The following is a 27,708-nucleotide window of genomic DNA, read 5'->3' on the forward strand; positions in this document are numbered from 1 at the left end:
AGACCTACCTCTTCAGGGGAAGTCAATAACTATGAAGTGATTCATATCAATCTTACAGAGGGAGAAGGCATAAAAATTGTAAAGAAGACAAGAATTCAAAAGCAAAACAGTTTGAAGCCATTTACTATGGGGGCAGATAGTCCTATATACCTCAATTGCCTTTGTAGTCAGTACTATAATAGAAGTTTCTAACAATAAACTGGAGACATCTAGATTTTTAAAAAGAAGAGTAGATTATGATCAGAGATAAACTGCAAGTGATTTGAAAAAGCTTGAATGGTTTCCAGAAGGATTTATCTACTGTGGATTACAGATAGCTGGGGTTTTACTAGATTCCCAATGTATAGAGTGATGAATAGCTGTGACTGGCTTGCATCATAGTTAGGAGGCTGAATTAGTTTGCTGGGACAGCCATAACAAAATACCACAGACTAGGTTGCTTAAATGACATAAATTTTGTTTCTCACAGTCTGGAGCCTAGAATTCCAAAACTGAAGTTTTGGTTTCTTCTGAAGCTCTCTCCTTGGCTTGCAGATTATTACCCTCATGATGCATTCTTACCTGGTTTTCCCTCTGTGTACCTGCATTCCTGTTGTCTCTCTGTGTGTCTAAATTTCCTCTTTTATAAGGACTCAAGTCAGATTGGATTAGCAGACACACTTATGACTCATTTAATTTAATCACTCATTTATAGAGCCTATCTCCAAATACAGTTGCATTCTGAGGTGCTGGGAGTTGGTACATCAACATATGAGTTTGAGAAGGGGGTGGGACACAATACAACTCATAACAGGGACTGGTCAGATGTAGAAGAGACCATAAACAGAATGCAGGAGAAGAAAATAACAAAATATTCATCTCTGATCCTGTGGCCTTTAAGAACTATGTTGTATCTGTGAATTATTATACAGGGACTTGCTGTACAGGGACTTCATAGCAACCCACTGCTTCTGATTTGAAAAAGAACCAGTTAGACACCCCCCGCCCCCCATAAATAGACATAAAGCATGGGATGGGAGGCCTCGGCCTGCATTGGGTGCAAAGAAAGGGCTGTTTGGGGGAGGTCAGAGGGTCTACTGGGTACCCCATTGCTTAACTCCTCAATGGTAATGTGAAAAATGTCACTTTTCTGTTATGCAGCAGAACTGGGAGACTTTCATGAAGAAACAGATAGGAAACATCTGGCACAAACCCGGTACTTACCGAACCAAGACTGTTTAGAGAGCAAAATCATGCACTTTCATCAGAAGCACATGTAAGTACTTTAACTGGCACCTGCTTTCACCAGCAGGGACCACCGCAGCTGAGGACAGAATCTTAAAACAAACCCTTCAGTCAGAGAAGCTTCAGACCCAAGAAAACACTGAACTCCTGGAGCTCTCAGGGTGAAGCTGTCATTCTTGCTGCATTTATTAGGCTCATAAATTCTTTCCCCTTGCAGTGGCAGGAGCCCAGCTGAATCTGACATTCTACTACTGGACATAGCGAGGAAGTTGGATATGTATGGCATCAGGCCTCACCCCGCCAGTGATGGTGAAGGGATGCAAATCCACCTGGCTGTTGCTCACATGGGAGTACTGGTGTTACGGGTAACAACTCTTTCTTTTGAAGCCCTTCAGAGCTTTGGGAGTTATCTTGGTTCAAACTTTAGTGTTTGTTCCCAAGGTGACCCAGCCCCTCAGTCTTACCACCAGCCAGAAATGGAGGTGATGCTTTGAAATGTTTTGGGTCAGTCTTCTCTCCTCAGTATGATTTGCTTCCATTTGCTGTCTATAGCTGATTGTTTTGACTCTGAGGAGCTCACACATTAGATCAGGTCAGTATGGTTGAGGGAGGATGTCAGGAGGAACTTTTAGACTCTAAATAAAAATATGGATTTTGGCATCCTAAAACCTTAGGCTGTAACAAATTCACCAGAAGCAAAGGTTCCAAAATGTGGTGTTCTCATTTAGTTACTGGTTTTATTGGAGGCACCTAGTGTCAGCCAATAGGGAATTGGTGCCCACTCCTGCCAGCAATTGTTGCTGATTACTGGCTCATCTTTACCCAGGACTTTGTTTTTCAGGTTAGAAACCAACTCAGGGCTCTCTTTCTCATTAATCCTTACTCCACAGAACTTGGACAGAGGCTATTATTACAGCATTTTTTAAAGTCTTTAGGTCTACTTATATCTGTGAACATTCAGTGAATTTATAGCCAAGTTAAGATTCAAGAACACTTGCCTAAACTTCAAAATGAAAAGCAGATACCTAGGCAGGTTTGGGAATGAATTACATGTGAAAGAAGAAGGGGTGACCTCAGACCCGCTGACCCAAAGGAGCAAATTAGAGCACTGAATTAAGTCACAAAGCTGGTCAGGTACAGACTTAGCTAAAATAATCTTTGCCTTTTCGTTTATTTGGTTGTAAACTTTAGAGCATGAGAGTCACATTGATGGGCAAAAGACCAATGGATCACAGGCATACCTGTTCACTCAGGAGGGAATTTTTACCTATTCCATTCTACCCCCTGATCTTTGATATTTCCTACTGTATAGGAGCAGGTGGGGAGGGTAGGTGAGCAAGGTCATCATGTTAGTTGTGATCTCTCTCAGTGTGCTTTGTGCTAGAAGAAGCATGGGGTGCTAAGTAACACATGTAAAAGGGGCTTGTGTCCCACCTGGAATGCCTTCATTGGCCATAGCTTCTATCAACTGAGACAGGATCAGTCTGTGCAAGAGATAGATCAAGGGTAGTGTTGTTCATGAAATACATTTTCTAACAGGTTTGCATTGTCTTAAAAACCAGCGTGTGCTGACATTCATCCTGAAATCTGCCATGTGTTTCATTATAGGGAAATACAAAGATTAATACTTTCAATTGGGCTAAAATCCGCAAGCTGAGTTTTAAGAGAAAGCATTTTCTCATCAAACTTCATGCCAACATCTTGGTAAGTAGCTTTCTAATAAATTCTGTTACTTTCTGTACACTTGGGATTTCTTTCTTGTTTCTGCAAATTGTTTGAATGTGAGAGGTGAAAGCTAGCTGGCCCTGAGGAGTGATATGCTCCCTCTTTTGACTCCACATAAGTAAACCAGAGCTTTACTTAGTCACATTTTTACTAAATGCAAAACACAAAGAAATCCTATTGGCCTTTCAGAATGAATAAAGTAACGGGAAAATGGGGTGGCTTGGATGAAATTCAACTTTCCTTAGGAACCATTTTTCAGGGATCTAATCATTCAAATAGAAGTGACTAGATCTAGGACTGTCGACATACTCATTCTCTGTTTTCTGCTCCATTTTATAAAGTATTTTCATCTTCTTTCCTTAAACAAAAATAATTGATCACCTACTACATGCCAAATAATTGAACACTTACAGTTTACAAAAGCAGGATGTGGGAGTTAGGTGTATATTAAGCAAAAGAAGCAACTGTTGGTCAAGGCTGCATTGTACAGGGTAAGACAAAGGTGCTAGAAAGGATGTTCTTTTATGACTATAAAGTAAGTGAAAAATACATATCAACAATTTTTTTGACCTACAGAAGATCCAGTAGTTTGGGCTTCATTCTCTGGATCTTAGCCTTATATAGTATCACCAGGAGACTGTATCCAGTATGAAGCTCATGGCAAGTCCTAGGGCTGTATGTAGGAACATGAAAAGGAATAAGAGATGGGAGGCACCATCAAAGTGGGTTGGTGAGGCTTCTGAAAATATGGTTACACGCATGCATGAGAAAAATAGGGGTATATAGTGAGTCAAGGGAATGGAAAACAACTTGACTTTTACATCTGTAAGACTAAGCTCCCCCAGAGCAAATTAGAACAAGCTAAGTGAACAATACAAAGCATCATAGAACAAGACAGCATAGAGGGGAAGTGCTTCTAGCTGGTATATTAAAAAGCCTCATGTACATGTAATCGTCCTATAAAGCCTGCCATCTGTAAGGAAACCTCCTCCGCTCTTCCCTTTCCTGTTGGTCTTTTATAACTTCTTGTTACCTTGAAAGCTTGTGCTTTGATGTTTATTTTAACCTAATTTACAACTTCATAAAAATTTTCCTGGCAGAAAAGAGGGGGGTAAAAAAAGTGTTTGAGGTGAGGGAGGTGTGCAAGGTAAGATTTGCTTTTTAGAGAAGGCTCTGTTTTTGAGCAGTGGCCCGGGCTGTTCCTCCAAAGGTTGCCAATAATTTGGTTTCAGTAGGTGTGAAGCCTATAGGGAGCCAAGTGAAAAACCAGAAGCTGCATGAGCACCTGGACCAATAGTTTGGGAGGCTTTGGGATTTGAAGGTCTTTATATTCTTGAAGGCTATTTTGCTTGATGGAACTTGGTTTATACAGGTGTTGTGCAAGGACACCTTGGAGTTCACCATGGCCAGCCGAGATGCCTGCAAGGCTTTCTGGAAGATTTGTGTGGAATACCATGCTTTCTTCAGACTCTCTGAAGAGCCCAAATCAAAGCCCAAAACCCTACTCTGCAGCAAGGGTTCCAGTTTTCGCTATAGGTAATTTAATATTGCACAATAGGCAAACTACACACACAACTTTTCAATAACATGGAAGGCAGTAGGAGGAGCTTGAATTCTAGAAGCAATAAAGAATTCATTTCAATCAAAGAATTATACTCTTTACTGCTTATTCTCTGTGTGACATATTAAGTCAATATTTTCTAAATGGGAGGCAGGGGGAAGGGAACACCCCACTTAAGGGGTTAGATCAGAATTCTGCAAGGATGCGGGGCATATGCAGTTTGAGAAAACATATTCAATGAACCTATTGTTTTGCTTATATGAAAATTACATGCAAGCCATGGAAAAGAAAGCTCAACAACGTCCTTTTGGTGGTGGTTAGGAAAAGATAGTGTGTGAGTAAGCACAAGAAGGGCCAAGAGATTAAAAAGTTTGAGCAATAATGCAATAGAAGCTCCTTACTACAGGTAACATGTTGGAGCAATAGAAGTGAGGTCTAAATAAGATCTTTTTACTTGAAGACACCAACCTAGGAATTCTTTGGAAAAAACTTTCAAAATTTCTTGCTAAGATAAAAATATTCTAAGTGAATGCTTCCCATAAGGGATTTTTCAAATAGTGGAGGCCTGCTCCAGTAAAAACTGAGATTTTTTAAAACATACATATTTTTGATGGAATCTTTCCAAAATGTATTCTTTCATTCCCCAACTTGTTAAACAGATGATACTGATCATATCTTGACCTTTTAAAATGGCCTAAGTAATGATAAATATTACTTATTATCATCTGTGGACAGCTGTAGTACAATGATGGCTTCAGGGTGGGAGAAGCATGTAAGACCCTGTATCTCAGTGATAAATGGCCCAGAATTTTGGGGTTTTATTATTCCTGTGATTTCTTTTTTGGCTCCTGTGTTTTTCCCAGCAGTCAGCTGGCTTTTTTGCTAGTGTATGTCTGACTGGAGCAACCCACTTCTACTGTTTAGTTAGCTGTTTTTCTTCTGTAGTGGATTAGGAAACCAGTTAAATAGCCTCATTAGAAATCATGTGTAAATTTGGAAGTAGAGAAAATGCCTATAAAAAAGTATATTATTTGCCAAGGCCAGAATTTTCAACTGTTATATAGCCCTGTTCAGAGGCTTTTTAAAATTTCTGGATTCTGAGTAGTTGAGGTTGTTCTATGATTGCTGGTTAGGTAAGTGGGTATTATCATTAATGTGATGGTCAAAGATTCATGACATATGTCATTCATCTAGACTCTTAATTTCAACAATTAATGAGGTTTTTGAGTTTTGTAGTCTACTTTCTTACAACTAGTATTAATAAAATGTTTGTCTTGTTCTTTTAATAGTGGAAGAACTCAAAGGCAACTTTTGGAATATGGGAAAAAAGGGAGGTTGAAGAGCTTACCATTTGAAAGGTACATGGTTGTGTTTCTCTCTCTCTCTCAAGTTGAATTTAAGTTGAATATAGAGCTTTATATGTATCCTGTGTTCACATAGAGAACATTTCAATTCATTCTTTGTTCGGTAATTTCAGGAAACATTACCCATCCCAGTACCATGAACGACAGTGCAGGTCCTCACCAGACCTCCTCTCTGATGTGTCAAAACAAGTAAGGTTTCTGAAAATGCCTTTTTCTTTAGATAAGTGTAATGCGTCATTTCAACAGCTTCCAAGAATTGATTCTGCCAGAATCTCCCAGTGTGTAAAAAGGTTACTGTGTTTGAGTAGGTTTGCCTCCTGTGGAGGTCATTTGCCTCCTGTGGAGGTCTGTCAGCTCAATCTTTCCAGCCAATAGGGGACCATTTAGTAGACTACTACTAGGGTGTACCTCCTGGTGGAAGGATCTGGTACATCTTTAAAATGCAATCTGTAATGCTAACATATTGAAATATGTAGAGCCAAATGAATTTTTATGGCTTTGTATTTTTAAAAGTAAAAGCTCTGCTTGTTTACCTATAAAAATCTCAAGGCATAGAGGAAGATATAAAGTGTTGGATTAAGGTTTTAAAGTACTTTCACTGTATAATTTTGTAACTTAATTAAGATCAAAGTGCTATTATCCTGGAACTGTGAGATGATGGCTTCATTTGAGTGTTATAGTATTAACTGTGGTAATTTTTCTTTTGCTCTCACTAAAAATATTAATTATAGGTCTCATAACCTCTCATGTCTTCATTCAAGTCACAGGCAATTTTTATCTGAAAGGCATCACAAAGGTATAATGTTGAAAGGAACCATCAAATATATGACTCTCTCATGCCATTCATGGGCCTCCTTATCACCATTTTCCAGAAAATAGGCAGGAGTCTGGAGCAGTGACGTTAGAATACTTGCCTGAGGTCACACAGCAAGTCACAAACAGAGCCAGGACAGAAGTTAGAACTCCTGGCTCATTGATATAGGTACTAAACCACACTGCTTGAAGTACAATGCCAGCTGAAATACATAGAGAGCTTGGAGCTTGGGAGTGGGATGGCACTGAGAAAGGATAGTGGCATGTGTAGTTTTTGCACATGAATTGGGATATGGTACAAGTTATTACTCTTTCTGAATATATTTATCAACCCTGGAATAGAACGATTTGAAATAACTTTGTGAAAAGCCACCTTTTCAAAACTTAAGACTAATTTAGATCCCTGATCCCACCCCAACTAAATGACTTTTTCTTTCTTTTACCAACATGTCCTTTCTTTCAAGGTGGAAGATTTGAGACTAGCATATGGCAGTGGGTACTACCGAAATGTGAATGGAGTGCATGCATCTGAGCCTGTGCTAGACAGTAGGAGGAGAAATTCTGCAGTGGAGGTGACATTTGCAGCAGAACTGGAGCGTTCCAAACCAGAGGCAGATCCCACATTGTTACATCAGTCACAAAGCAGTTCCTCTTTCTCTTTTATTTATGCCCATCCTGACACCAATCCCAGAGACTACTTTGAGGAAAGAAGTCCTCTAAGCTCCTTCCAAACAAGCTGTAAGTTTGCTGACAATCACATTAGCACGTCTTCTGGCCTTACAAGCAAAGTGAGTCCAGCAAGGAGGCTAACATACACAGATGTGCCCTATATTCCATGTACTGGTCAGCAGGTTGATATTATGCCTCCCCAAGTCTTTTTTTATGTGAACAAACCACCCCAGGTGCCCAGATGGTCTCCAATTATGGCAGAGGAAGGAAAAAGGCCAGAAAGCTGTCTAGAGCCCACTGGAATAAAGCCAGCCAAAAGAAGCCCAAGGAATATTAGAATGAAGAGCTTTCAGCAAGACTTTCAAGAACTCCAAGAAACTATGGCTAGGACTAGTGGTAGGAGCAACATCAATGTAGATCTAGAAGAAGATCCATATTTAGAAGATGCATTTGCATATAATATTCAAGAGCAACCCCCTAAACGGTCCCAGAGCCAATCAGACATGAAAACTATCCGTTTTCCTTTTGGGTCAGAATTTAGACCTTTAGGGCCTTGTCCTGCTCTGAGTCGTAAAGCTGACCTGTTTACTTATGTGTTTGAAGAGCAGGAGTCTCCAAAAGTTCTAATGGATCAGGGAGCAGCAGAAAGGTATGTAGCTAGTGAATCCAGTGATTCTGAACCAGAGATTATTAAATCAGACTATTACTCTTTGTATGGTAAAGGAATGAGGTCCCCCATGGCCAGAATCCGCTTGTCTTCTGGTAGTCTACAGCTAGATGAAGAAGATGAAAATGTTTCTTCCAATACACCAACTGCTGAAGACAGGACTTTGTTAAAACCACATAATTACTTTTTAGCTTAAAAGTGTAAACTGACCATTTCTGGGCCAGTTCTGTTACCAACTTAGGTAAAAAGAAGGAACCTTCTGCATAAACCATTTTCTTAGTTCCTATTCATTGGTATTTAGGGAGTCTTCAAAGTTTAGGCATTTGGCATATGAGACTCAACTGCTGCCTTGTTCGTCAACCTCTACTCGTCTATTCCCTCTGAAGGGACTGTGGAATATGCCCTCTCAGCACTGTGGCAAGATGAGGTGGGTATTTGTCATCTCCAAGATACATTTCCCCATAGAGACATTATAAATGAGGGGCAGGCTCCTTAATACTGAAGAATGATGACAGGATGGGTTGGCATATAGAATTGGCTTCTGATGTCATTTAGTCATTTAGTAGATCGTGACTGTGTTAGTCATTTTGTTCTTAAATAGTGCTATGACTAAAGGTTTCAGTCCTCATTATCTGTGTGGGGCCCAGTAAAAATGGTCCTGTAATATGTTAAGAATTTCAATTTTTATAACATCTGTTAGGGGGAGCATGGCCTTCCTAAAGCTCAGGAACAAGATGGTGTCATAGATTCTCTCAACACCCACAAGTTTATAATTTATCTTGGACTTGGCCAAATTTTAAGTCTCAGAAATGAATGAATTAATCAATTTCTAAAGCCAGATATATGCCTGCTGAGGATATAATAATGTTTGACTTATTACTTCTCTATTCTTAACTCTCTATTATATGTAGTGAAAGATAAAAATGAACTGTTGGTTTGTTTATCTAATCTTCTGCAAGGATTTATTTTTTGCTATATCTTATTGCATGTATGTAGCAAGGAAATGAGATGAATAGTATTTTAACAAATAGTGATGGAAATCCATGTATTAAAAATAAGTTGTAAGTATTATTTTCCTTTTTTAAAATAATTTATCTTTATTGTTGAAAGTATTACAGATGTCCCCCCTTTTACCCCTTGATCCCCATCACCCTGCATCTACCCCCTCCCCCAGCCTTCACCACACTATTGTCTGTGTCTATGGGTTATGCACATATGCATATAAGTTCTTTGGTTAATCTCTCCACACCCACTCTCCCACCCATGCCTTCCCACTGAGATTCATCAGTTTGTTCCATGCTTCTACGTCTCTGGATCTATTTTGCTCCTCAGTCTATTTTGTTCATTAGATTCCACATATGAGTGAGATCATGTAAAAGTGAATCAGGAACAATCAGAAAACCTGAATAGGCTAATAACAACTGATGAAATAGAGACAGTGATTAAAAAAAACAAAAAAACTCCCAGCAAGCAAAGGCTCTAGTTTAGATGACTTCACAAGGGAGCTTTCTAATTCTTTAAGTTGTAGGGTTAGATAGTTTACTAAAATTTTTTCTTGCTTGTTGAGGTAGGCCTGTAGTACTATGAACTTCTCTCTTAGGACTGCTTTTGCTGTGTCCCATAGATTTTGGTGTGTTGTGTGTTCATTTTCATTTGTTTCCAGGAAGTTTTTGATTTCTTTCTTGATCTTATTGGTAACTCATTCATTGTTTAATAACATGCTATTTAGCCTCCATGTGTTTGAATGTTTTTGAGTGTTTTTACTGTAGTTGATTTCTAATTTCATGCCACTGTAATTTGAGATGTTGATGTGATTTCAATCTTCTTGAACTTGTAGAGACTGATTTTGAGTCCTAACATGTGGTCTATCTTTGAGAATGACCCATGTGCACTTGAGAGGAATGTATATTCTGCAGCTTTGGGGTGAAATGTTCTGTAAATATGAATTAAATCCATCTGATCTAGTGTGCCATTTAGTCATTGTTTCGATACTGACTTTTTGTCTGAAAGATCTATCCAGTGAAGTCAGTGGGGTGTTAAAGTCCACAACTATGACAGTATTCCTGTTGATCTCTCCCTTAAAGTCCTTAAAGTGATTATTAATAGGTCCTTATTTATTGACATTTTAATTCTTTATGCCTATGTTTCTCTCTCTATTTCTTCTTATTATTACAGCAGTCCCTTTAACATTTCTTGCAATGCTTCCATTTCTACTTCTAATTACAGCAGTCCCTCTAACATTTCCTGCAATGCTGCTTTGGTGGTAATAAACTCCTTTAGCCTTTTTTTTTGGTCTGGGGAGCTCTTTATTTCATCATCTATTTTGAATGATGACCTTGCTGGATAGAGTAATCTTGGTTTCAGATCCGTGTTTTGCATTACCTTGAATACTTCATGCCATTCCCTTCTGGCCTGTAGAGTTTCTGATGAGAAGTCTGATGACAGCCTTATGGGAGTTCCTTTGTAGGTAACAAATTGCTTCTCTCTTGATGCCTTTAATATTCTTTGTCTTGAATTTTTGTCATTTTAATTATGATGTGACTGGGCATGGGCCTCTTTGGATTCTTCTTGCTTGGGACTGACTCTCTGTGCCTCCTGAACTTGTGTGACTTTTTCCTTGAACAGGTTAGCGAAGTTTTCTGCCATTATTTCTTCAAACAGGTTCTCTAACCCTTGCTTACTTTTGACCTCCTCTGGCACTCCTATCATGCAAATATTGTTACTTTTCATGTCCCACAGCTCCCTTAAACTGTCCTCCTGTTTTTTAATTGTTTTTTCTATTTGAATCTCTGATTGAGTGATTTTTTCTACCCTGTCTTCTAATTCACTGATCCAATCCTCAGCTTCCTCCAATCTGCTGTTCATTCCTTCCAATGTATTCTTTATTTCTGCTATGTCATTCTTAACTTCCATCATTGTTTCCATATCATTTTCATGCTGTTGAGCATCCTTACAATCAGTATTCTGAACTCTGTATTGGAGAGATTGCTTATCTCCATTTCATTTAGCTCTTTTTCTGGAGACTTGTCTTGTTCTTTCATTTGGGGCTTGTTTTTTGTCTCCCTATTTTGGCTGCCTACTTGGGTTTGTTTTTATATATTAGGTAGGCCTGTTAGGACTCTGGGTCTTTTTTGGAAGGTCTCAGGTGCAGGCCAATGTCAAACGCTGTTTGTGACTGGCCTTGAGTGCTCTGTTTAGAGCTATCAACAACGCATCACTTGAAGCCCCCTCTGTTGGGGCTGGGTGGGTTTGGACAGGACCAAGATGCCCATCAAAGTCTCCTTTTTCAAGGCCCGGGTCCAGAGGCAGATCAGTCAAAGACTGAAAGCACTCTGAAGTCTGCCTCTGCCTGCAGGCTGATTAATATGATTCTCTTAATGACCCTCAGACTGTAGAAACTCCTCTAGGTAGGGCAAGAGGTTTTTAAGCAGGGTGGGGCAATTGCTCCCCCCTCAGGCAAAAGTTGCTTGGAAGGTAAATGTCTGCCTCTGCAGTATTGGGGAATGACTTGGCACAGGAATTCAGATGGGTGCCCTCTGAGTTCTATCTCCAGAGCCCACAACCCTAGATTCTCCTCACACAGCTCCAGTTCACTCTGCCCTCCCTCTGCTGGAACCCAAGGTAACTGTGTGCACAGGAAACTTTGTGCATTGGCTCTTTAAGAGAGTGCCTGTAGTTCCAGCCATCTTTCCTGGTAGACAATAACCTGGCTGCTTTTCACAGCGAGATGTTATGTGGGCACCTGTCTCAGATCTGGTGCTCTTGGCTGGGAAGCCCAGCCTGGGGTTTAGGCCCCAGAGTCCTCAGTGGGACCTCCTTTCCCCCTGGATGAGATATCCCTCTGGACTTTCAGCTGCTGCCTGTGGGAGCCCAGCCAGCACTCTGATGCTTCTGCACTTCCTACCAATCTCTATGCAGTCTCCACTTTTCCTCCTTGGTTATGAGGGTGCTCTCCAGCTCATCTTCAGTTGCAGTTGATTATTCAGGATGGTTTTTCTCTATTTTAGTTGTAATTCTAGTTTTGTACTGGGAGAGTGTCAGTGTAGCTTCCACTCAGTTTGCCCCCATCTTTAATCTCTGTCCTTCCTTTTGTTTTAATAAATTTCAGGAGTGATTGATTCTAGCCTATTACTAAGGGACAGTTAGAGAAGAAGTAAAAGGAGGGAGGCAGGTTAAAATGTATAGTCAAGGATAAAGAAGTGGTAGAGCCTGGCCGGGCGTGGCTCAGCGGTTCAGCGTCAACCTAGGATCCAGGCGATCGGGGTTTGATTCCCAGTTAGGGCACATGCCCAGGTTGCGGGCTCTATCAATGACTCTCTCATCATTGATGTTTCTATCTCTCTCCCTCTCCTTTCCTCTCTCTGAAATCAATAAAGATATATATATATATATATATATATATATATATATATATATATATATATATATATATATATATTTTTTTTTTTTTTTTAAAGAAGTGGTAGAATTGGGGTAGCTGAAAAAAATGATAGTACTAAAACCAGACTGAGTTAATAAGCCAAAAGTCTATTCTTTACCCATTCATAATTTTTCTATTCCCCCTGGAAGACTTAGCATTCTATTTAAGAATATAATTTTGTTTATAGATTTTAATGTTAAGTAAAATATATTTATAAGATTTTGTTAAGTACTAACTTCAAAAATGTTGCAATTATATAAGCAAGCTATTTTTATATATGACTTAATGGAGAAAAGATGGATGGAATCATTTCCTTACTCTCCTAGTCTTTATATCAGAAAAATCCCTTTTACTATACCTCCCTTTACCTCTTTCCTATATTCTAGCACTTTTGTTCCTGCTCCTGAAATCATATCGAGCAACTCACAAGTCTAGAATAGCTAGTTTATAATAAGAATATACAAGGGTGGGAAAAAGTAGGTTTCTAGTTATTTGAATGGGAAAAGACATACAGGTATTGATTGTTACAAGTGCTTTATTAACTCTGTGTTTCTCATACTCACAACTGTAAACCTACTTTCGCTGGCTCCACTATTAAAGTCCAATTACCTATACATTAATACTATACATCCTCGAACCTATATTAAGTTCACATTTGACCTTTCCTCTAAGAAAAACTCAAATTCTTTTAGGCTTCTGTGCTGTATCTTGTTTCAATTCTGCAGGTCTTTGTAAAATTTGTTTTCCCCTGAGAACTATAGGATTCATATCTTTATAAGATTCCCTAATAAAAACTATAATCAGAGGGACCATATAATTTACTGTCTGACCTAGGACATTTTTGAGTGAAAGAGGACTCTACTAATAATTTTTTCAGGACAGGAGGCAGAAATGAGGACATATATTCACTGTAGCTATAATCAATGCTTGATAAAATATGAAGACTATCTTTTAGTTCCCGATGGAAATATTGGTATTAAAATTCCAATAAATTGAAGGGCAAAGGAAAATCAATTTGAAACAATTAAAATACCACACCATACATTCCTCAAGAAAACAAACATTGACGGCCATGACGTTTAAATATTTATTTTAACCCTGCCCCACCGAAACACTGGCGTATGCATATGCTTCATCTAGAAACAGTTTACAGGATTAATAACTACAATGAATAAGCAATACAACTTCTATTCATGATGTGGTTGTGTTGTAAAGTTTTGAATAATCAATTTGTAAATTGGTTGCTTTTACTTTTACAAAAACATTCTTTTAATTCATGAGTGGCAAATTTATTTCCTGACATCTACAGATCATAAACTGTAATTGAGTTTCAGTTACATAGAAGGTGAAAATTTTAACTGAACCATTACTTAAAAATACAATGTGTTAAAAGTAATTGTTAAAGTATAGGCACCAATGAAAAGAATTTTCTTGGCATATGACATGACAATAACTTATTCAATTGTCTTTACTATTACAAAAAAGGAGGTAATGGCCACTTTTACTAAAAACTGTATTCTTCACTTGAAAAATATCTTTCTTCTAATATTTGGCAATTACTCTGATTTTTAAAAATAACTTTTGTGCAAAAACCAAATTGTGCAGTTCCAAACAATAAAACATTAACTATCAAAATTAACTAATATCAATAATTCTACAACTACAGTTCAGAACTTAGGCAGGCATAATATATATATACTGGGCTTAAAAAAGGTATTACCCACATAACAGTACCATAAATATAACTAAAAATTAACTGTACAGTCTAACTTACCTTTGTACAGACACAAATCATCCTGTACTATGGTTACTTTCATATGAACTAGAAAATGCCTATTTAAATACCCTTTCAAAAATGAACAAATGATGCTTATGTACTGGATAATTATGAAGAACAAAAATGTATAAATAGTTTATAACATATTTTACTACCATGACAAAAATATGATGGTGTAAATTATATTCCTACCTGTTGATCAGGTATTCAAACACATGAAGATCAGCTTTTTAAGCTCCCCAAATCCAAGCATATAATATGCTATTTGAATTGAAGATTTTAAAAATGAAGCCTAATTCCAACAATATTTTCAAAAACCAATCATTGGCTAATTGCTATTGCATTAAATCCCTAACCACACTAAATAAAGGCTAATTTCCTCTTCTAAAAGAGAAGGGAAATACTGCACACCAAGAAGTACCTCTGTTGCTACAAGTTGCCTATAAATGCTTTAAACACAGGGCTCTTCAATGTGATTGTCATCAAGCTACCTGGAATATCATACCAAATTTGTAGAAGAGTCAATACTTTTCCAGATACCATTTCCAAGAGTTTACTAAAAACTACTCTTTAAAGAAGGTATGACTTGTTTGCACCTCCCCACCAACAGTCATTTTTAGAACATGGTTGTGTTAACAAAAACACACCTTTCTGAGGCTTGATGATTTACAAAAGTTGAATATTTAGAATGACTTTGAAAGACTTGTATGTTTCATCAGTGTACAGTTAACTAAAAATCAAAACATGAAAGGTATTCATCCTAGCAACTTAAGTAATAGTGATATCTAAAAGCAAAATTGTATCACAACATTTACTAGAAAACAGATGAAACTATAATATTGCAAGTTACTCCTTACAAAATAATCTCTTTAAAATATAAAACGATAAACACCATCACAAAATAGTTGAATAGCTTTTCACATCTTCAATGTTGCAAATATCCAAAAGGCACATGGAGCTCACGAGTTAAGCATTATTAAGCTTGAAGTAACTTTGGTGGGTTTCTCTGTATCCATATGAAATGAAAGCCAATAACAAGAAGTTTCTTAGGGGGAATCATCTGCTGAACACCTATAAAATTGAGAAAAACTTAAATTAGTGTGCAACTATGCATGCTTATATTTCTCATCTATCTGAAATCTACAATAAATAAACTGATTCAGCAAACTAAATCCTTTCTATTGAATCCTAACATATAGACATTAAAAATATTAAAAAGTTCAAAAATCCCTTCTGCATTTGATTTTGCAACTGCCAATTGATTTTTTTACAAATTGGAAAATAGAGGGGAGTTTTCCATTAAAATCTAATGGATTTTAAGAGGGGCTTTAATTTATAAGTACAAGTTAGCTTTATCAAATATAAAGATATATGAGAGTGTATGCTTTTACAGGCTATATAGTTTGTTCCTATTTGATGCCAGTGACATCAGAAATGCAAAGAAATATAAAGATGCACTGAAAATCAATATAATGGGATTAAGGCTAAAATTTGTATTGCTTTATAACTTGCTTGAGCTAAGGAGTTGCGTATGCATACAAAAGCCTTGTTAAAATGAGAATTTTAAAATTAAATGTAAGGACTTTGTTGACTGTGAACAAAAATTAAACCAACAGTTTAAGACACAGTATAGAAACTAAAGTTAATTATAAGTAACATTTAAAGTTTTCATTGAGTTCCTCTACTTAAAATCCTTTCCTTAACTTTTTTTATGGGGATTAAATTTATGAACTTTAGTACTGGAAACTATGTAAATAGTGGTGTGATGAGAGTAGCAGCAAAAATGAAAGCATTCCTAAATTGTGTTTACAAGGGCCTGAATAAAAATATGCTCCATACATAACCTTTGGTCTGTACTACTATCAGCAGGGAAAGGGAAAAAAAAACAAGCCATTTCATTCAGTAGAAAATTACTTTGTAATGCCTGAAGATAATAATTCCAAAAGCTAATGTTTAAAATGGGTGACAAAACATTTGAAATTTTTTTCTTCTTTTAAATTTGATTTATTAGGGTGACATTGGTTAATAAAATGATCTAGGTTTAAGCAAAAAGAAAAACACGTCATAGACACAGACAACAGTATGGTGATTATGAGAAGGGAAGGGGGTGGGGGGAGGTGGAAGAGGTAAAAGGAGGATAAATGGTGATGGAAGGAGACTTGACATGGGGTGAACACACAATACAGTGTACAGTCGATGTATTATAGAATAAAACAGTTTTTACGCATACAACTATTAAAAAGTGATTTTGTAAGGAATAATTGAAATGATTGTATCAAGGTAATTAGATTGCATCATAAATTAACATCCAACAGAAAATGTCAAAATAATTTTTTTTTTGGTTAATCCTCACCTGAGGATATTTTTTCCATTCTTTTCAGAGAGAGTGGAAGGGAGGGAGGAAGGGAGGGAGGGAGAGAGAGAGAGAGAGAGAGGAACATTAATACCAGAGAGACACATCGACTGGTTGCTACTGGCTGCTTCCTGCACAGTGCCCTGACCAGGGGTGGGAAGCGAACCTGCAACCCAGGTGCATGCCCTTGACTCGAACCCAAGACACTTCAGTGGGCAGGCCGATGCTCTAACCACTGAGCAACACTGGCTAGGGCTAAAACAATTTAAAAAAAATGACATTTCAAACTTACTTTTGAAATTTTTCAATTAATTTCTTCACCATTTTATCTGTGATGCCAGGACAGGCAGCTTCAGCCACAGCAATACTTTTCTCGAGCTCTTCAATTGCCTGATTCCTGCTAGCATTATTCTCATCCTGCTGTTTAAGCTGAGAAAGATGAATAGCTATAACATTTAAAGTTACTATACTTTTTAAGACACATAGTCAACGATGATGAATCTGTACTTACTTCAGCAAATGCAGGTGTGATTATCATAGACAAACAGCTCAGGGTTTGCACAACATCTTTCTCCTTTAAACAAAGAATACAGATTATACACATGAAATTAAAATATTCATTCGTGTTTTTCTTTGTTCTTCTATAGTAAATATGCATTAATTTGAATCCTCCTCTCAAAAGATCCAATATAAGGCAAATCTATATACTTTCTTCCCATCACTAATTCCCATCCATCATCCAGAAGGTTTCTAACTTCTAGGATTACAATAGATATCCATGATTCTACTGGATATGTATATATCTCTAGGTTAAATGCATTTAAAATTATACTAGTGGCCACATAAATTACTTCTATGACTTTTTCTTAATTACCTCATAACTAATGGCAAATGAAGTATACTAGGGACACAGTGTGGTGGACAGGCATTTAGGGGTATTAAATTCCAACAACTTTGACCATTGAAATCTCACTACATAGTTTGAAGAAATCTATCAAGAGGAAGTGATCCTCTCCATGTACATACAGCCCCATTCTGCAGTTTCTTCGGATCAGGCTTCTTTCGCACGGTAGTAAAGCTCCATTCAGGATGAGCATTATTTTCTCCACTGGTGGATTCCCTAAAATGATTCCCAAAGATATTTCAATAAATTTAAAAATAATTCAGCTTGGTAAAAATGCCAAATCAATGCAGTCAAACTCTGAAGAGAGACTGTCCCAATGTATAAAATAACAGTATAAGAAAGCATTTGATCTCAGTTTCGGGTAGATACTACATTTTTCTGAAGACTAGCAATGGTTCTCAACTCTAAGTGTGCATCACAATCACATATGGAGATCTCTTACCATATATAAAGTCCTACACTTACCCCTCCTCACTGGCTGGATCAAGATCTCCTGTAGTGTAGCTTATTTTTTTTTAATTTTTTACTTATTTTTTAAAAAATATATCTTTATTGATTTCAGAGAGAGGAAGGAGAGGGAGAGAGAGAGAGATAGAAACATCAATGATGAGAGAGTCATTGATCAAACCCACAACCAGGGCATGTGCCCTGGCCGGGAATCGAATCCCGGTCTCCTGGATCCCAGGTCGATGCTCAACCGCTGAGCCATGTCTGGCCAGGCTAGCTTATTTTTTTTAAGGCTTCATGGGAAAATCTCATGGCAGCTAAGGCCAACCACCATTAGGACAGGGTACAAAAGCTATCCTGGTATTTTTTTCCCCCCTCTCAAAAGTTATACAATTCCTCATCAATGCAGGACTCTGAGAGTATTTCAGTCTGCAGAGGACTAAATTCTGGTGTAGTCTATGGACTTTTCTAGTCTAAATTAAGTTATGGACTTAGAGACTAAAATGTTAATGTAAATGCTGCAGTTAAAAAGCAGTACAACTTTTTAAAGGGTACAAATCTATATAAATAAATTTAGCAGGTCCTCAAATAACATCGTTTCATTGTAATGATGAGGGTAAAAAAAAAAAATATTTTACCCACCAGGGCTACTATCTCTGTGGAGTTCAACAATCTCCCCATGTCTTCATGGGCTTTTTCCAGATACTCCAGTTTCCTCCCATATCCCAAAGATGTGCATGTGAGGTGAATTGGTGTGTCTAAGAGGTCTGACTCTGCATGAGTGTGGGTGTGTGTGAGGGGCCCTGTAATGGAAAGGCGTCTTGTTCATGGTGGGTCCCGCCTTGTGCCCCGAGCTACCAGGAAAGGCTCCATTCACCCGTGACCCTGAGTTGGAATAAGTGGGCTGGAAAATCATTATCTGACTTGTTTTTATTCATCTGTCTTATATGTGTGTATAGCTTACGTTTATTTCAATGCTTTATTTAGATGTCCGGTGATGTTTTTGTGACCAGACATATATCATAGGAACTTAATGCTTGTTTATATTGATTATTCTATGGTAAAGTTGGTTTCATTATAAGACATTTTGTATCACTTTGCAGTTCCCAAGAACCTATCAAAGACGTTAAGTGAGGATTTACTGTATTTAAATGTACCAGTCAGATTACGGTTTGGTCCATGGCCAAGAGGTGGGGAAGGCCTGCAGGTCAGTTCTCCAGAGGGATTTTGCAGATTGACAACAAAGTATGAGAAGACATAGCCCCTTATCATTTTGGGCAAACTAATATAGCACCTTTCATCAAATCTTATTCCAAAATTTTGTAATATACTCAAGTATCCACTAGGGGTTAGACTGAGACCATTTAAAACTAGAGCAATTCACTTCTAAGAAAAACATGTTTCCAAATTCATTGTACTCCACAGGCTGATTTTAAAAGACTTTCACAGTTTCCAAAGTAAAACTTTAAAATATGGTTTATATTTTATGCTAGAGAAAGCATACTGGGTCATAGTTAAAAGATATACAATATTAAAATGGACTATGCAAATAAAAATGAAATAATTTGTACATACGAATCAGAGCCATCAGAATCAGATTCATCATCACTGTGTCCTTCTGCCTTCCATCTCTTAAATCGATCAATCAGCTCAGTGAGATAAGAAGTCTTCTTTGAATTTTTTACAATGAATTTGTGTTTCAGAAGTTCTTTAGCTGTAGGACGCTAAGGAAAAAATGAAGCATGCATAAATATTTCTAGGCTCTTTATGAGTGAAGAGGGTGAGAAATCATTTCAATTATTAAGTTAAAAGGTGTGAAAGTATATCTGTATACACGAGGACAACTCAAATGCTGTAGGACTATAGCTAATTCTATTTTTGAAGTGGCTCAAGACAACCAAATTAAACTCATTGCCTTGGTACCAATTTGTTAAAGCTCAGTGAGCAATGGATGGCCTACCTACCAGTAAACTGGCAGTCAGGGCCTTCTCAAAAGTAAAGAAACACATGCAGGATTTTGAAAATAAAGTAAAAATTTTAAAACATTTCAAAATAGTGCTTTAAAATACTTTTATTGTATTTACTGTAAATTGGAAAAAAAATGGATGAAAACTAGTAAGGCTGTAACTTTGTTATTAGCTGCACACATTTTATGACTCCCAGATTAATTAATTTATATTGCATCTAAATACAAATACCAGGTGTTATAGGGGATATTTCTCCCTTAGTATTTTACTAATATCAGAATATGAATTATCCACTTAAAAATAGTTGTATCAAACTTAGTGGGGTTTTTTTATTCTTCAAAATATTACAGATGAGCATTTTTCTCCCCATTAACAGTTCTTATATATTTCTAGTTTCTAGAAGTTAACAGGCAGCTTTATTTTAAAAACAGTAAAACAACTGTAGTCAAATTTTCTAGGTAAATGAGTGGAGCTCACTAAACTTCAAGAAAAGTATATAACTTGATTTTGGAATTTCTAAAATTAATTTTAAAATAATTAAATGAAAGTATAAATTTTCATGAAAAGTGAAAACACAGTTGAATAAAAATCACTGTGAATAGTTACACATATACTTTAATAATGGCATCTTATTAAATAAATTTTTATTTCTCAAATTTCTTTCCCCCTGAAATAGGAAATGATCACTAGCATAAGGAAGGAGCCACAGACCATGAAAAAAAGAAAAAGAATGAGGGGAAAGAAAAGAGGAACTAAGGATCTTGTTAAGAACTGAATAGAATTAGAAATATAGAGGGAAGGACCAGTTTCCCGGATAGATCTTTGACAATTTTCACATGCACTGTATTCCTCACTGTAGGAAAAAACACATTTGTTCTGTGTAGATGTAATAATAGGCAACAGTGGCCTCATATACTCACAAATGATGGATCTTTGTTCAGGCAAGCATCAATAAACTCCTTAAAGGACTTGGTAAACTCTCCAATAAGAGTTGGAGGATTGTTTTTTGGAATAAGAAACAGGACTCTCATTGGATGCATATCGGAGTTAGGTGGCTCTCCCTTGGCTAGTTCAATAGCAGTAATTCCCAATGACCAAATGTCAGCCTAAGTTTAAGAGAAAGAAAAAAAAATCTTGAAATTCCATTTCAAAATACTGCCACAAAATAACCTATGGAATTTTAATAGTCACAACAATATTAGTCTCAAAAATGTGATGTTAATAAATTTTTCTTAACAAAATTCATTTATTTTAAAAAAGTATCAAATTCCCTACTTTATGCCAAGTACCACAGTCTAGGCACTGAGGATTCAGGTAGTGAATAAATCAGACAAAATTCCCTGCTCTCAGGGGGATTATGTTCTAGTAGAAGAGATAGATAAATAAATAATATGATGTCAGATAGTGCTAAGTTCTGTGAAGAAAATAATTCAGGATAAGGAAATAATGAATGACAGAGTCCTGCAAATTTACACAGGATGGCTAGGGAAGACTATTCTGTGTAGATAATGCTTAAAGCAGAGAACTGACTGGGATAAAGGTTATTTCAGATAGTCCTGAGGCCAGAGTGTACTTGCTATGTTTGTGAAACAGCGATGAGGCCACTGTGGCTGAAGCAGATAAAGAATATAGAGAGTGATATGAGATGAAGCTGAAGAGGTGGACAAGGGCAAGATCCTAGTGAGCCATGTATGTGATACTACATATTTTGGATTTTATTCTAAGTGTGATGGAAAAAAATTTGAGGGGAATAGAGTCCGAATATTATTAGCATCAAGGAAATTTATAATTTAGCAGCAACATTTGACATAATTCTAACTTTAGAAATACTTTAAAATGAAGGACAATTAAGGCAGTTTATTAAATAGGATAGTATGTTAAATAAAGCTTATTATCAAAAACAAAACAGTTTGTACAGGTAACACTTTACTTTTGAGTCATAAGCTGACTGTTGAATAACTTCTGGAGCCATCCAAAATGGTGTTCCCACAAAGGTATTTCTTTTAATTTGTGTATCTGTCAGCTGGCCAGCAACTCCAAAGTCAGCAAGTTTAACTTCTCCTTGCTCTGAGAGCAAGACATTAGCAGCTAGGAGGGGGGGGGGGGGAAAGACAGTGAAAAAAATCTCAGCCTCCTCAGAATGCACTTATTTTTCTTAGGTTCATATTAAATTTTTGTATACCTTTTATGTCTCGGTGGATTTTCTTTTCTGAATGCAGATAGTCCAGACCTTTCAAAATTTCCTTTAGCATGGTAGCAATCTGGAACTCATCAAATGGACCAGCTCGCAGCTTATGGGAAAACACATACACACACACACACACACACACACACACACACATATGAAAGTTTAAAACAATAAAGTTCAAACTTGATATTATCTTTGAAATAAAGGAACCACTTAGATGTATGAAGCAGTTCTGTTTATTAAACTAATATTTAAATAAATTAGAAAAAATTTAAAAGGCAAGGGAAAAGAGTAAGAAAGCTAAGTCAAAGTGCTAGAAGGGTTTTAAAATGATTGGATTTAATCTTGAAAGATAATAATAATACAAGCAGTGTTACCTATATACTAGCTCCAAATCCTGAGGTTCTTAAATGTAAAGCAAAAATTTAAGATGCACTTAATGACAAAACTAGCTTTCTTTTTTCATGTAGGTAAAAATAAATCAGCTATTTAAATTTTGACATTTGTTGTTTAAAAGTTATTAAATATTTACACTGAACTAATTTTTAGCATCAACACAATTTGATCAAATAGGTCACCTGTAGCACAGTTCTTAACATCTATGCATTTTAATAACATTGTAAAAGCATAGAGACTTTTCGGGACTCAAAATTTACCAAGGAAAATAATAATTAAACTATTCAGACTTTCACTATAAAAATTATCAAATCATGGAAGAATACGGGTTTTTAAATAAATGTAACACATTTTCCTTTCTTTCCCTATCCTTGTACCAAAGCCAATGGTTTCAACTGGAATATAAAGGAAGCAATGATTAGGTTTCAGGAGAACTTGTAATGGAATATCTGAAAATCTCTCTTTAAAATAAATGGTTAGTTTAAAACTCTGCTACCTCATAAAGCACAAACAGTAGACTGTGCAACATTTATAGGAAAGGGTGGGAAACTAAAGTCAGAACTGAGGTAAAGTTCTGTTTGCTGGAAGGAGGGAAGAGGTGGTGAAAATCAAACATTGCCCACTCTGCCTCACATTGGGAGGGATTCACAGCACTTTGGCACCTTGTGTATTTCATCTTTCATGAATGCCATATTTATTCTGAATAAAGGGTACTTTCATGTTGAAATTTAACAGCTTAAAATAGAACCCATACTTCGGTCTCACCATTTAATATTAACTGTGGTCTGGATATAGAGTATACTCCAGGCATATCCATAGTTCCATAGAAGCCTTTCCTAGGTAACATTAACTATTTACTTTCAAATCTATCAACTTCTACCCCAGAAATTTCTATTTAAACAGTAGTGATTAAAGTCATTGTAAGTGGTGAAAATGGAATATTATTTTATTGATTACTGGCAATGAAATTCTGAGGGTCTACCAAATAATTGAAAGACAAATGTCATGCTACTCAAGATTAGTACATAGTATCACTGATCATAAAATGTTGACAAGGCCAGAGGAGGTATATTCTCAGTTACTTAAGAAATTGGGCCAGGTCCATATAATGGGTACTAGCTATCATTCTGAAGGACTTCTAAAAGTGGCCTGGATAAGCTAGTGTATTACCTAAAACAGGATTTAAAAAGTATATTTAAGTAAAAACAAACAAAAAATGAGCCCTAAAGATCCATTAGCTTATTTGGTATATTTAGGTCCAGTTTCAAATTCAGTAAAAGTAAAATTTCAATTAACTGGGCACTGGAGGGAGATGGGAGGGGAGACTCTGTGACAGGGAAATAAGAATGGGGTAGTAGTACAGTTGAGTTTTTATGGCTCGTTACCAGTCAGAAAACTATCCCAAACCTTGTGGTTAAAATGTTTCCTTAGTCATCTTAATAATGATTAGAAAAGGGGGAAAAAAGGGTGGGGGTTGGAAAGAAAAGGAAAGTAAAGTAGATGGAATAGAGAATTTTTCCCCCAATGCAGCCTTGGGAGAGAAAATGCCAAGATCTTGGTCCACTGTACTTGTAGTGCATAACTGAACTTTTCTCCAATGACTGAAGATTGTGCCATGTCTCTAATAGCTAATACCTATCCCTCCAGGACAGTGTACTGACCTTGGGTAATACGCCTCTGTAGTCAACTGAGGATATGCAAGAGAGGGACATTCGTTCTTTCAAAGAATGTATACTTGTGCATTTAGGGATTTTCCCTGCAATCCTTTGACTTCCAGCCTGTCGCTGATGCAACATGTTATGTTATGTTTTCTCTTACAGTTAGCATATTGCCTCCATTTTTTTTTTTTTTGGTGCTCCTGTTTTATTCTATTATCCTTATTATATGTGCTTTTATTGTAAGCCACTACAATTCATGCTGAAGAGAAATGAGGTGTAATAAATGTAATAAAATATCATACACTATACTCAAAGTCGATTGACATACAACAAATTTTTCAGTATAGGAGAGAATCTTGAGGTATACACTATAAAATGTTCACATAAATTAAAAGTTGCAGTCATAATCCATTAGTCAGGTACCAGTTTAAAATGATAAACTCTCTCTGCTCACATCCCTCTTGTTTTCTCTTGTTCCTGGTAGCCTAAGCCTCTAAGGCTAATCTTTTATTAGATTCCCCCAAATGATAGCGTCCATTTGTACAGGACTATACATGAAGAAGAAATAGCACATTTTCTCATTATTTGCTTGCCCTTCAAAGTCCAGTTAAATGATATTTATAACTAAATCACAATATTATTAAATTTTAGAGCTAGAAAAATAAAACGAGCAACTACTAACTTAATTTCTTCATTTAACATTTGAGGAAATTAAGAAAAAGAGGTTAAATGGCTTGCCCAACATTAGGCAGCTAGTCAATGGAAGAACCAGGACTGGAACCTAGGTCTCTGGAACCTTAGCCAGTACAAGGCTAAGAAAAATTTAAGTTTATTGAATTTGTGCTAATTCACATTTGATTAGGCAGAGATCAGAATGTCAGGATGAGATTAAGATCTCAAATCATTTCATTCAGAGATTTCATAAAACTGACCAAACTACCACAGGAGGATACAGACTGTGTTAGTTAGGGTTGGGCCAGTGTCTAATGTCTAACATCCCTGTCAGTGTTCCTGATGAAATCAGTGGACTAGCTTTGTCAATGCTTACAAAACAGGGAAGAGACATTGTGAGCACTGTGGGAGACCAGATAAGTTAACTGTGATAAATTTGGAAAGGGATCTTAATGTTTAAAAAGTGGAAGGAGGATCATGGAAAAATTGTAAGACTTCTTATGGGGCTAATGGAAAAAGCAAACTATTGTATAACAAAATTATGTGACAGGGCAAATGAGATCATTTAACTTCAACACAAGAATGAGATCTGACTCCAATGCATGAAGGATTATAATACAAAGAAACACCACTTGTGTTCTATCACTAGAGAGGAAACTGAAAAAAATGAACTCAAACTTAAGGATATGAGAATTAGATTAAACACAAGAAAGGATCACTTAACTTAGCTGATTAAACTGAGATTAATTCCTAGAAGGAGATAAGACTCTCCGTTAAGTTTAATTACCATTACTTTAGAATGGTTTAAGTATGGTTCTGTTTAAAGGAAAAAAAAAAATCTCTTATGGCTATTTCTGTTCATAGGATTATTGGAAACTTTGACTTTCTGGCAGTCAGGACTAAACCCTATTTAAAATATTTAATCACTTTCAGTTAGTACAACTCATTTCCACTTATAGAGGAAGGGAGAGGGATAGAGAGATAGAAACATCCATAAGGGAGGAACATGGATTGGCTGCCTCCTGCACACTCCCTACTGGGGATGAAGCCTGCAACCAGGGCATGTGCCCTGACCAGGAATCAAACCATGACCTCTTGGTTCATGGGTCGATGCTCAACCACTGAGCCTCACTGGCAGGGCTCAGGAACCACTTTTAGTGACAGTTACCTGAATGACATATTTTTAAAAATCTAAGAACACTTAGTCTTTTCGGGGATAAGCTTACAAAGTAAAACTCTAAACTGACAGCAGCTGTCACACACTCATTTGGGGGGCTTCATTTTATTAAGCTATTTGCATTTCTTACATACTCTAAGAATGTCAGCAAAATGCTCAATCCTGCAATAAAACTAAATATACCTAAGGGTAGTAGTCCTAAAAAAAGAGTTTAATGTGAACATATTAACTAAAGCAACCACTTAGCTTGCCCAAAAGCCATTGTTTACCCCAATTAAAAAAGTTGTAGTATGGATGTGTGTGTGTTTATTTAAAAATACTTACAAGATCCAGTGCTGAACCACCACCCAGGTATTCCATTATTATCCACAACTTTGAACCCTGAAAAAGCCATGAAACAATTTATAATTACAAACCTGAGCCAAATAACATAACTAACATAAATGTTAAAACTGATATACTAATGTACTGGTTTTAAAATACAGGTTTAAAATTAGGTGTTTAGAAGCCTGAATATTATTTTTCCATAAAACAATACAAATGAAAGTAAAGTTCTGAGACTTGACCCTCCTTGAAATTTAGTTAGCTTATGATATAGCTAAATAAGTAGCTAATTATTATTTCTTATTATGGAGCTATTAGCAATTTTATAAAACCCAGAAAATATAAACCATAACTTTAAATTATTATTTTGAATGATAATATTAAAGGGAAAAGAAAGATGCATTTAAGAATGAGGAAGTAAATGGAAACTTGCAGAAATTTTGAATAGGGCTTCTTGGTGTTTTCATGCAATTTTAGAGTTTGAGGACACTGGGTATTTTGCCTTCTTTTAGTTTTTGTTTTTATGTACTTTACAACTTTATTCAACCATGATTAATGAACATTTTTGGTACACGTGTGGAACCTAAAAAGAATACTGTCCCCCTAACCAGGTAAATAGATAAGAAAAAGGGATTATATAGCTTAACAAGAATATGATTACTCCAGGTGGAGTTAACTTTACTGTAAGTTGTACAAGAGCAAATGGGGCGCATAGGGAGAATACATATATGTGAATTCCAAAACAGTTGTACACACACACACACACACACACATCATTTGGCTCTATCAGATAAAAATTGGAATAACCCATTATGTCTTTTTTCTTCCTTCTTTCAACTATAGCTTGAAATACTAGGGACACCTCTCTCTCCATACCATTTCATGAGTGGTATTCTCTGAATTTTTGTGGGATCACAGAATTGACTGGAAGAGAAATGGTTGGTTTTACTATACTGGCAAGTAGCTAAGTTGAGAATGGATTGTGCTCCAAAAGTACATTTTTAAGTAAGATGTTTGGAATTTGGAAAGCAAGCATTTTCCCATAAAAATAATGCCTAGTTTCCTGGGGTAGTCCCCTAAAGACAATGTAATGCAAAGGTATCCATAGTATAGCAGCAAGAGTAGCAGAGAACTACCATTTATACCATAACAATGTTCTAGAGGAAAACTATATTCAGTGTTGTGCTTCAACTTGGGATGCCAGGAACACCTTTCTTACCTTTACAGCCCCAGCTGTGCGATGAAGATTCTTAAGCTATTGTCAGTAGCCCTGAAATTCTAAAATCCCTGGGAAGTACTCAGGAGTTTCATTCAAAATGTCCAAGCATCTTCATGAGGCTGAAGCTTTATCATGGCAGAGAATGGATTCCAGTAATGTTATATGAGTGTTTAGGTGACATTG

General features: G+C 36.6%; 2 protein-coding genes across 3 annotated transcripts in view; one reads left to right on the forward strand and one right to left on the reverse strand.

Annotated features, from left to right (window-relative positions):
• FRMD7 (FERM domain containing 7) overlaps window positions 1-8,219 on the forward strand; it is a gene marked incomplete at both ends in the record, with an annotated part of 38,462 nt that extends 30,243 nt beyond the window's left edge. For both annotated transcript variants that reach the window (XM_081125752.1, XM_081125753.1), the window contains 7 exons: window positions 1,141-1,255; window positions 1,442-1,589; window positions 2,833-2,928; window positions 4,322-4,485; window positions 5,800-5,868; window positions 5,988-6,063; window positions 7,152-8,219. In XM_081125752.1, the coding sequence (XP_080981878.1) occupies window positions 1,141-1,255; window positions 1,442-1,589; window positions 2,833-2,928; window positions 4,322-4,485; window positions 5,800-5,868; window positions 5,988-6,063; window positions 7,152-8,219 (1,736 nt within the window). The remainder of the gene's footprint in view (window positions 1-1,140; window positions 1,256-1,441; window positions 1,590-2,832; window positions 2,929-4,321; window positions 4,486-5,799; window positions 5,869-5,987; window positions 6,064-7,151) is intronic.
• Window positions 8,220-13,516: 5,297 nt separating this feature from the next.
• The window catches only part of STK26 (serine/threonine kinase 26), a 56,976-nt gene continuing 42,784 nt past the window's right edge, over window positions 13,517-27,708 (reverse strand). The window contains exons 4-12 of the mRNA XM_081125866.1: window positions 26,307-26,363; window positions 22,074-22,182; window positions 21,822-21,979; window positions 20,812-20,997; window positions 19,500-19,648; window positions 17,600-17,693; window positions 17,085-17,147; window positions 16,866-17,002; window positions 13,517-15,291 (exon numbers count right to left, since the gene is read on the reverse strand). Coding sequence (XP_080981992.1) covers window positions 15,267-15,291; window positions 16,866-17,002; window positions 17,085-17,147; window positions 17,600-17,693; window positions 19,500-19,648; window positions 20,812-20,997; window positions 21,822-21,979; window positions 22,074-22,182; window positions 26,307-26,363 — 978 coding nt within the window. The 3' untranslated portion in view covers window positions 13,517-15,266. The remainder of the gene's footprint in view (window positions 15,292-16,865; window positions 17,003-17,084; window positions 17,148-17,599; window positions 17,694-19,499; window positions 19,649-20,811; window positions 20,998-21,821; window positions 21,980-22,073; window positions 22,183-26,306; window positions 26,364-27,708) is intronic.

The sequence above is a fragment of the Miniopterus schreibersii genome (assembly GCF_964146895.1).
Source record: "Miniopterus schreibersii genome assembly, chromosome: X".
NCBI classification, from domain to species: domain Eukaryota; kingdom Metazoa; phylum Chordata; class Mammalia; order Chiroptera; family Miniopteridae; genus Miniopterus; species Miniopterus schreibersii.